The sequence below is a fragment of the Urocampus carinirostris genome, chromosome 15 (genome assembly GCF_059441175.1).
Source record: "Urocampus carinirostris isolate Australia breed hairy pipefish chromosome 15, RoL_Ucar_1.0, whole genome shotgun sequence".
Classification (NCBI taxonomy): Eukaryota; Metazoa; Chordata; class Actinopteri; order Syngnathiformes; family Syngnathidae; genus Urocampus; species Urocampus carinirostris.
Window position 1 is genome coordinate 22,787,729 of NC_142363.1, and position 11,271 is coordinate 22,798,999.

General features: G+C 41.7%; 1 protein-coding gene across 2 annotated transcripts; it reads right to left on the reverse strand.

Annotated features, from left to right (window-relative positions):
- Positions 1 to 665: 665 nt before the first annotated feature.
- slc35g2a (solute carrier family 35 member G2a) lies at positions 666 to 8,375 on the reverse strand. 2 transcript variants are annotated; one of them, XM_088355268.1, is made up of 2 exons: positions 8,130 to 8,375; positions 666 to 3,234 (listed from the first exon to the last, which is right to left on the reverse strand). In XM_088355268.1, the coding sequence occupies exons 1-2, from the start codon at positions 8,146 to 8,148 to the stop codon at positions 1,877 to 1,879; spliced, it is 1,377 nt and encodes a 458-aa protein (XP_088211394.1). In that variant the 5' UTR covers positions 8,149 to 8,375; the 3' UTR covers positions 666 to 1,876. The 2 variants fall into 2 exon arrangements, with proteins under 2 accessions (XP_088211394.1, XP_088211393.1); XM_088355267.1 differs by having other exon boundaries at positions 666 to 3,237.
- Between the last annotated feature and the right edge of the window lie 2,896 nt (positions 8,376 to 11,271).

Sequence of the window (11,271 nt, forward strand, 5' to 3'; positions counted from 1 at the left end):
TTGCATGTTCTCCCTGTGCATGCATGGGTTTTCTTCGGGCACTCCAGTTTCCTCCCACATTCCAAAAACATGCATGTCAGGTCATTGATTGGTCCAAATTGTCCCTAGGTGTGAATGAGTGAGTTGTCCCTCTCTGTGTGCCCTGCGACTGGGTGGCAGCCAGTTCAGGGTGTTCCCTGCCCCTAGATGGCTGAGATGGGCTCCAGCGCCCCTGCGACCCTACTGAGGATAAGCGTTGCAGATAATGGATGGATGGATGCTCTTAAATGTAATAAGCACCAAGCAGGGTTTTGTAATGATTCACTGTATCCTGTACAATTCTATCCAGCAGCTGTTTTTAAAATATTTTTTGCACTTCTTGAGCCATCACTCTATTTCTTTTATTTTTCTATTTCATCATAGTTGCCAAACACTGTTTTAGCCCCAAAGTGGTTGGCACTATGCCTTGGCAGGCGAGCGTGAAAGCTAAGTAAGGCCAAGTAAAAAAGATCATAAATAAATCCGCCCCTTTCAAGAACGGTGATTGATCGCATTTTAAAGAGCCGAACTGTTTGTTCAACCAGGAGGATTTTATTGTCACATGAACAGACGACACCATGTTGGCACTTTTTGTTTTATGATCCCAAAACACCCCTCTCCCAATCCCCCCACAACCCCCCGCCAGAAGTTCCCAACACTTAAAACAGATACAAATTTAGGACAAGCCACAAATGAGTCAAAATGGCACTCAAAGACCTCCACCAAGGCCGAAAAGTAATGTTGCAAAAAACAAAACAGGTTGCCATTTTTTGATTTTGTAAAATGACTTGTTTTAGGGTTTGTTGTAATAGATCATTACACTGTACAGCTTTCTTTAAAGGGGCATATTTACAATTTGGAGATCAACTTTTCTTTTAGCATAGAATAAATCTTTTCTGATGCATTATAAACCAACCTCAAAAAACATTTGGTTTTCTGTTTTTAAACACAACTAGAACAAAAATGTGAGATTTATTGAGTACATTATAATTTTTAAAAATCTAATTGTCCACATGACTGTTCTCTTTGTGTATATAAGTGCCTTTTAAACAGTGTTTCTCAACTGGTGGGTGGAGACCCAACTCCACTCATGGACCTGTTCTCAGTGGGTCACGGGCCATTGTCTTAGCAAAATAATGCCAGGAAATAAAATAATATAATAAAATAATTCCCTGCAAATGAGATTTGACACCTGCTAATTCACACCAGAAAGAGACTGATGAAGTTTGTCCACACATAATGAGCATGGGCAAACACAGAAGTAGCAGGGAATATTTGAGATATGGATTTCATTATTTTGAAGACAAAGCCACTGAAGTAAAGCAATTTTGATTTCACTTAAAATGCCATTAATTGAGATTTAAAGGGAATATCATTACTTGGAGTCATTTTAATCTTCTTATGCGAATAAACCCTACTCTCTGATTTAAAAAGCACGATTCTTTCATTCAATTTGAAATTGCAGCTTGTAAGTAGGTTGGGATGGTGGGTCCTGAAGTCAGACCAGTTGAGAACCTCTGCGTTGGAGGACACTTGTGGAATACAAGGAAAGATAAAGGTAAGATTTGATTCTTAGTTCAAATTGGCGTAAGATTGGGATTTTAGTTTTATAATTAAAATAGCAATGTTTGGGTCTATTTTATGGGGATAGTACAGTAACAAGGGTTAAGGGATTTGTTTCTTTCCCTTGGCATTGACACCAATCCCTACAAAAGTGCATGGAAACCCCCTTTTTATTAAAGCTAACAAACACAATCAATATACACCCTCCCAATTTAAATTTTGTGCTTGGTGGAGGTAATAAACTTCTAGCTAGCATTTACAATTCATAAAGCTGGAGTGTGCGAGCGAAAGTGTCTCATTTAATGGGTGAGTCTAAAATCTCTTCATATTCCTCCCTGTGCCGCCGGGTGCCGCCGCGAGAGGGCAGCAGCTTTGTGGTCACCAACCAGCCTACGCTCAGGACCACCATGGCGTTCCCCACCACATCTGGCGCGCTTGGGGCCAAGTGAGCCATAACCAGATGAGCCACCGTTACCACAGGCACTTCCAAGCTCTGGCTGGCAGATACAAGTGCCGGGTGGATCCGTGTGAGGCCGTGGGTCATCCCTAAGAAGGCGGCAGTGGAGCAGACTACTATACCCACCACGAGTCCCCAGTCGGTTGTGGTAGTGGGCCAGGACCAGCTCTCCTGGAAAAGGGCTAGCAATGCAGGGGTGAGCAGACATCCCGTCCAGCTGACTGTGAACAAAGCTGTAGCTACGCTGACTCTTTCTTTCAAGGACCGGTACCCCACCAGGGCTAGGGCCATCCACAGACCTGCCAATGCCGACAGGGACCATCCGAACGCACCCCTCCAGAATACCACGGGGTCTGTCTGGGAATCGGAATTGCTTTCATCTGCGGTGGGAAGCAGCAGAACCCCTAAACCGCACAGGCCTGCCGCCAGGGTGATGCCGTCTGCCAAACCTAGACGTTCCTCTAGCAACAGGAAGGCCAGGATGGCGGACAACGCGGTAGTCGCCAAACGCCAACAGTGGGCAGCGTCCTCTGGCGGGGCGAACGTCAGTGAGGAGTAAGCGCAGATCAGGGAAAGTGAGTAGGCCATGCCGTAACAGACCAGACGTAGGCGGTAGCCCTCCGGTCCGAAAGGGTTCTCCCCCTTGTGCAGGGGCACAGCCACAGACAGGAGCTGGACTACAGATCGCACTAAGAGGAGAAAGATGGGGCCCAGGCCAAAGCGTTCCGAAGCCACCTGAGTCAGAACCGCCACGCAGCCATTGGCCAGCGCTGCACCTAAAAGGCCCAACCAAGTGAGCCGTGACGCCGATACCGAAGCTTCCCCAAAACTGGCTAACTGCTCCCCGACTCCTTTGGCGCCCCGGGTTCCTCCTTCGCCAGGGTCGCCAGCCACTGGTTTTGGGGCAGCAGGTTTGTCCTTGGAGCCAAAAAGAGCCAGAGGCCATTTCTTGGTGTCAGTCAGTTGTTTCTTGTCCGACGTCTCCTCCAAGAAGGAGCCGAAGTCCTCAAAGGACGGTGCGTCATCGTAGCCCTCGTCACCGGGTTGGGGGAAGTGCGTGTGTATGCTGGGTTGCGGGGAGTACGGGGTCTGGGTGGCATATTTTGCAGTGACAGTGTGAGGGTGGATCTTGACCCGCTTCTTCGTGCCACCCAGGAGATGGGTGGACTCCATCGTGGATGTTGGTTGAGGAGAACCTGCTGGACAAAGAGGAGGAAGTAATTGTTGCATAGCTTCCTGGAACATAAGTGAACACAACATAGCGGAACGGTCACAATTCAAGGTTACACCCAGTGACGTGCGGTGAGGTTTGTGTCTTGTGAGGCACAGTCAGATTCCCGAATATATAAACCTACATCTTATTCATCATTTGATTGGCAGAGCAAGAAAGTAATACCGTGTGTTAAAAAATGTGATATCCTTTGCGAGATATATATCTCAGAAAGTACGTGATTAAGGCAAATGAAATTAAAGATTATTAATGTTGAAGCCCCTAAAATTTATTCTTTGAATATAAATTAAAAACTCAAAAGTGTGGATTATGTGAAATATTCCACTAGTGTACGTGAATTTGGTTATCCAGCTCCTGCGAAACAAGCTAAAATATTTCTTGGGAACAGTCTCCATTGATGTATTAATTTTCTGCTTGATTTATTCTATATTTGCAGTAAGAGGGGAAACATATACCATTCCCTTCACAAGGTATTAAATAAGGTGAATTGGGAGGCCATTTCAACAACACACTGTATTCAACACCATGATGCCCGATCCATCTGGATTACCGACTTGATGTGTGCCCTGTCTCAGGCGGTGAGCATACTGAACATTTCTGAAATTGTTCATATAATCCACATGCTTTTGAGTTTTTTGTTCAGATTTGGAAAAATAAATATCATGATCTTTAACGTTCATACTTTTTAATTTAATTTGCCTTAATCGTGTGTACTTTCCGTGATAAATACATCTCGAAGGATATTACATTTTTTAAGCACCCTTTTATATTGACTACAGCATAGAATACATTTTGAATAAAAACATCAATAGATAGGTAATCCTCATTTGTGAAAAAAGTCCATGCAACAAGAAAAAACATACTTAATGGCTAGACTTGCCGTTAGCGTGCTAATACAATTACAATTTCTATTGTTCAGGGAAGAGTTGTGTGCCTCACTCTGCATCTGCAGGCACTCAGCACGGTAATATCTTATATACTGCTTGTTTTGACTAAAAACATCAATAGATAGATAATTTTCCATTATGAAAAAAAGTCAATGAATAAAATACTGGATGGCTTGACAAGCCTTTAGCTTGCTAATCGTATCACTAATTCTATTGTTTGGGGCTGAGGTGTGCACCATATCAGACTCATTGGTCTCACTTGCGCCCTCTGCCACGAGGCAAAAGAATTGCTTGCCTCACTATGCATATCCAGACGCTCAGCATAGTAATACATTACATACTAATTGAATTAATAGTATACAAAATATAATGTGAAAATACAACTTTTGAAAAAGAAAATCCTAAAATGAGAAAAGAACATTAACACTGAATAACTATATTACTTTAACATGTTTTTAATGTATATATTTATATAATGAAGGGCAGCACGGCGGCGCAGTGGTTAGCGCTTGTGCGGCACAGTTCATGTCATGGGAACCTGTCGTGGGTTCAAATCCAGCTCCAGACTTCCTGTGCGGAGTTTGTATGTTCTCCCCGTGCTTGTGTGGGTTTCCTCCGGGCACTCCGGTTTCCTCCCACGTTCCAAAAACATGCATTTCAGGTGAATTGGCCGGTCCAAATTGTCCCTAGGTGTGAATGAGCGAATGAGTTGTCTCCATGCAATGGAACATTCAAGACAGACTAGAGAAAATATTTTGCACACATCTCCGGAACATAAAAATCTCATCACCCAACGTTGTGGACCAACCAGCTCTCAGTAATGGAACAACCTGTGATCCATCATTCATACATTTTTCATCTCAATCCTCTCCCCGTGTGGCACGCGCTTGACATTTCTATTTTAATAGCACAGTTGGAGCATAGTGGGGTGCATGTCGGCATTGCAAGTTCTCTGGATAGGAGTGAAACACCAAGTTGGGAAACAGCTACAATTCTGCGTGGACGAGGCCAAATAATCAGCAATATCTTAATCCCCTTCTTGTTCCTTGTCTTATTCCTCGTCTTCCATAAATGATGCAAAGATAGTTATACCCAACCGATGTGTCGCAACACCTGACGTTAGTAGTCATTAGGTGACCAGACCTCTCAATTCCAATCCCAATGCCGAGCAAATGGGTACCAATGTTGGAAGTCTAGGTATTACTCAGCTGAGGCTCGAATCAAAGACCCCCCAGTTTTGGGGCGCTACCCCAAGGCCCACCAATCTATCTTAATGCGTTTTCTTTACACCTCAAAGTATTATTGCCATTGACATTATTGCAAGAGCTTATCTCATGAGGTGGGAAAGACTTACTGGGGAGGCAGGGGGCTATTTCTCAGAATCATTATCGTCAGCCAAAACACATGATAAGTCGAAAAACATTTACCACAACAACAACAAATATAAGTCTGATAATAAGATAACCGAATGCAATGAACCAAACTCTTTTATAACACAGAAAACAAATAGAAATAATTTGTTTTACTTTAAGAAAATATTCTCATTCTCATCAGCCGTACCGCTTATCCTCATTAGGGTCGCGGGGTTAAGAAAATATATTTTAGTTTAAAATAGACTCCACCAATGTTCCCTCTAATTTTCCACGGGTCTGAGCGTTCACACAAAGTCGGTGAGCAACGCTTGAAACAACAGTGAGCAACGGCAATCCCAAGTGTGGCAACTAAATCATTATCAAACATGTCCAAAACTTGACATCAAGTTACATTTTGCTGATTTTCGGCAATGCAAAATTATTTTTCTCTTTTGAATGAATTGACTCATGCACTATTGCAAAGGTCGTTCGTTCTTACAATTCTTTCGCAAGATATCCATTTCTTTTTATTTCCTGATATATTTTGTCGCATGATATTAACATTTTTGGGGGCTTATTTAGTCGGTTGTAAGATACACAACTGTACAATGTTGGCAACACGATGCACTTGATATAATTAGAAATTATATGAATGCAACACAAACTTTTTATTCTTTTTTCAGTGTTTTTTTTCTACTTTTTTTTTAATTCCTTTAAAAAAAAATCTAATTGTGTTTATTTTTTCCGAGCTGTTACTTTTTTCTTTTTGTTCTCTATTTACGTTTTTCCTACATTTCTATCTTTTCTTTTTTTCTGGCTTTTTTCTAAATTTTTCCTTCTTTTTTCTCTTCCTTTTGTTTCTTTTTTTCTCAGCTTTTCACTACTTTTTCATTTTGGTATTTTTTTCTTTTTTGTTCTATCCCCCCCTTCCTTTAAGTCATTTTGTGCATAATTTTACTTAATATTTGGTCATGTTGGGATTAAAGAAGCAAAAACAACCTGAAGAGCCGTTTAGGACCCTTTTTAGTGAGCCGAGCCGGAGGAGCCGGTTCTCGACATACTCTACTAACTTTACTCAATTTGGCCCGACTTCAAAATACTGCATTTAGGACACAACGTCAGGGGAACCCGGGTATTTTTACCTTCATGCACTGTAACTTTGACTTAAGTCGCTTCTTAATAAGTAATTTTGAGCCCTCATTTTTGTGCGCTGGATAGATTTTCTTGTGCGCCGAGAATGTGCGAGCAGTGCGCAATTGCGCACGCGCGCAGCTTAGAGGGAACACTGGAGACCACCACTTTGACTAGTAAAATAAAGGTAGCTCTGTATGGAAGCCCAAGAGAGCCCTACTTCAATTGATAAAACAAACATTCAATAAATAAATAAAACATTTTGATGTTGGTATTCTTAGGCTTCTGTACTTCTGTACTTATTCCCAAATCTCTTTTGCAGAACCAATGAGATTTCCTCTGCAGTGGTGTAGTTGGAAAGCCTGAGGTCACTGTGAATCCTCTCATCAATGTGATCAGGCAGTTGTGTCCTTATGGCCTCTGCTTAGCCGGTCGGTTCTCTTTGCCTTTGTAGGTTCTCCCAATCCTTCCTCCATTGATAGAAGTCTCTTCTAACTCCATAGAATCTTGGCAAGCTGATGGGCTTTATTTTGAGGACTGGCCGCTGGACCGGCTGCTGTGCTGACTGTGCCTGGGGTCGTCCTTTATATTTTATTTTTTATTTTATTGTTTAATATTGTAACATCTGTTGCAGCCTGGTCATCCTAGAAGGGGGATTAACTCATGTGCAGTCCCTTCTCAAGGTTTCTTCATTTTCCTCATGTTGAGGTTTTTGAGTTTCTTCCTTGCCCTCATGTAGGTTTTAGATCAGGGGATGGTGTAATAATAGTCTGTAGTTTTTGCAATAGTCTGTGGTGTCCTGATTAAGGACTATACAGTTAAATATGACTTGACTTGATTTGATTTTCTTAGATTTTTTTTCTTGCAATACCTGAAATAAATGAAATTATTTTTTATCTATTTATTAAAAATATCAACTCATTCGAACAGGGAAAAAACAATCAACCATTGTTTACATTTTTGTACTTATGTAAAAGTCTCATCTTGTCAAAAATATTCTTTAAAGAATCTAAATTTTTCTCATTCTTTCTTACCATTATTACATTGCACTTTTGCACTCTGCATACATTTGTAATTTCTATCTAATTTAAATTTTTCCACTTTTTCTTCTTCCCGGGAGTGTATTGACATGCCCACCATTCTGATCTCATATCCCAAGTGATATTTCAGAAGCTCGTCAGCAGTCTAATTGCGATGGGGACGGATGGCGATTTTCCAGTTTTTTTCCGCCACGGCAGAATCCTGTTTGGTACATGGACACGCCCCTTCAACCATCATCACCTTGTGAATCATTCACAGAGTGAGGTAAAATGAAGCGTTTTCCTCCATTTAAATCAGAGGTGAGTGTCAATGTGTGTCCCTTTATGTAAACTCCATCCGTCTGAGTGTCTCTTGTCAGGGGAGTCATGTGATTCTCAAGGTTAAAAAGGAGACCCGAAGAACATGCCTTTTCAAACCATACATTTTGTAATCATTCATATGAAACTTACCTGCAGATAAGCTGTTCATTTAGTCATTGAGCATCCTCCCATCCTCTTTTCCTGGCCATTTTCTTCCCCCTTCTGCTCCCCCACTTTGCCTGCATGCAGCAGTTAGGAATCACCTGAAAAGGAGGATCACCTGGACCGGGTTGAGTCTGCAAAGAAGCTCCTCCAGGACCAGGAGGAGGAGGACGTCTGTTATAAAGCAACCCTCTGCTGCTCGTCCATCACTGTCTGATGCAGAGGATGCTCCGCCTTTCACAGTGAAGTAGAAAGAGAGAGAGTGAGTGAGAAAAGAGGGGGTTGGCGAAGCTAATCATAGAATCTGAGCATGCGTCAACCTGAGCAAACGCAGGCTTTTTCTCATTAGAAACCTGGAGTCGTAGTGATACTTGGGATTGGATTGAATTGTCTTTGTTGTCATTGATAAGAATGTTGTGGAAAATTGTATGCAATGAGAAGGCACTCCAAAGTAAACACGTAATGAAGATTTTAAAGAGAAAAATAAGATAAGTCTGTCGGGATAAATAGGCAATAGTATTTACAACATAATGCTTAGAGCAAGGGTGTCATTTTCACCAAGGGCCTCATCAGTTTAATGGTTGTCCTCAAAGGGCTTGAAGTACCTTATAAATGTAACTAAATGTAATTGGTTTGTAACTACTCCTTTGGTTATAATAATGTAATTGATTGATTCATTAATTATTCAATTCAAAAACATTACAATTGCAGTGAAAAAATTCACTACACTTAGTTGATATATTATAAATTACATACTGTAATACCTCCACATTTGAGCTACCGGAGCTACAAAAAATTCAATGTCTTTCGACATACGAGAGAAAATCCAAGTTTGGAGAATTTCCAAGCAATATCACTAGAATAGTCTTATCTATTTAATAAATGTATTTTATTTTAAGTCAAGCCCTTAATCACAAGGGCTGCACAGATCATAGACTATTGCAAACTACAGACTATTATTACACCATCCCCTGATCTAAAACCTACATGAGGGCAAGGAAAAACTCAAAAACCTCTGCATGAGGTATCATGATTTGTCAATTGCCCTCACCTACGCTCACTCTTTCAGCCCCAGCTGCCACTCGTTCCCTAATTAGTCATCCTCCTATTTAAGCACGTCATTCTTGTTCACTCCTGGTCAGCGAACCTCAGCGCATGCAGGGCAAGCACTTTTGACTCTGGCTCCCTTTTTGATCCCGACCTGTTTCCTGTATGGATCCCTGATCCAAGTTCCATTCTCCTGTCCCGGTTACCCTTATCGACCTGTTTTTCCGTACCTGACACCGCCATCTCCCGCTGTGGAAGACCCACTTCCGTATTCGGATCACGATCCGATTGCAAGGGCACTTGCTTCCCGCGTCTAGCGAGCACCGAATCACGGACGCTGCCCTTCCTCGCTCTATCTCAATAAACTTGTGAGAAACGTTACACAATTGGGTCTACTCTTCGTTCTGGACATGATACCGCTTTAAAATGTCAAAAGGTTGGCATGTTTGCAAATTTCACCAAATCTTCTGGTTTTATTTCCTCTTCGAACCCTATCGGAGCCATTCTGAATTAGCTCTAATGACCTCCAAAATGATGCGTGCTTGTCTAGGATTGACCTTATCAATGAGAAAGATTACAATGTCACATGTTCCTTCTACCATTGACTGACAGACCACAGATGGTGAGCAGACATCCCACGCAGAAAATGCCGATATTTAAAGGAGCGGAAGCCGAGTCACTAACAGATGGTCACAAGCGCGAGAACGCTGCTGGTGTGAGGGACTGACAGCATGGCAAACACTTAGATGTTATATTTCAAAAACGCCATCTCCAAATTTGCCAAAGCTAGTGTTTAAGTCATTTTTTTCTTCCTCCGTGTATTTGTATGATCCCAAGTGGCGAGGGAGTAGGTTTGAAAAATAACGCAGGAAGCAGTTCCTTCAAAGGTTTTATTTACAGAATATTCTGGACATAAATGAGCTATAGACAATGGGTGTAGGAATTCACAAGCGCACACACTGGGGTTTACCATCATTCTTCCACTAAAAGGACAATTCATGAGCTGATTGTAAATCTATTCCAAAATTGGATGGAGCACTGTCCTACTGACAATAGTGGAAGTCTTGCTCAAGCCCCTCAACCTTAACCTGAGGAAATCTTTTTTTGTTCTTTTTGTTTTTAACAGGGACGAGAGCTGGACTTCTAACTACAAAGGAAAACAACAACTGAAGTTACATAATCACAACTATCCATCCATCTGCCCCGCTTATCCTCAGTAGGGTCGTGGGGGTGCTGAAGCCCATCCCAGCTATCTTCGGGCAGTGGGCAGGGGACACCCTGAACTGGTTGCCAGCCAGTCGCAGGGCACACAGGAGTAGAAAATTCACTCGCTCATACACACAGAGGGACAATTTGGACCGACCAATTAACCTGTTATGCATGTTTTTGGAATGTGCCTGTAGTAAACCGACGCAAGCACAGGGAGAACATGCAGACTCCACACAGGAAGGGTCACTGATCACAGATCACCATTAGAACATCCCCTGATCTGAAATTTGCCAGACATGTTAATAAGGTGCATTAGACTATAGGAGGCTTGAAATTGAAACCACAGTAAGAGTTTTATAAAAAAACAAACGAAAAATGATTTCATAGGACATACAATTTAAGAACCTTTTGTAGGGATTTGTGTCAGTGCCAAGGGAAAGAAACAATTTACTGACTATATGATCTAAAAGGGGGACAGGATTATAGAGCGCACTTTGGAATTCCAGGCAAATTTTGTGTTTATAGTCCAGAAAATACAGTAGTTTTTTGTAATGATTGAAGTTTATTTTTTTTACCACTATTAGGGACTAAATATTACACACTGTCCCTTTAAAGTCCTGTAGGAAAATGTTGGATGTGTACAACCATGACTAAATGTAGGCAGTGACATATTTTGATGTTACAACACAAGTTGGCAAGTTACATAACTTGCTAGGTCACATTTGTCAAAGTCAAGGTTTTCTTTGGCCCCTGAGAAGATCTAGATATGATATTGTGTCATACACCAGGAATCCTGTTTTTGCTTTTACTGTATCTTACACTTCATTGTATTGTAGTTCAGTGAATGATGGGAAAGGATTTTTTCTTTGACGTG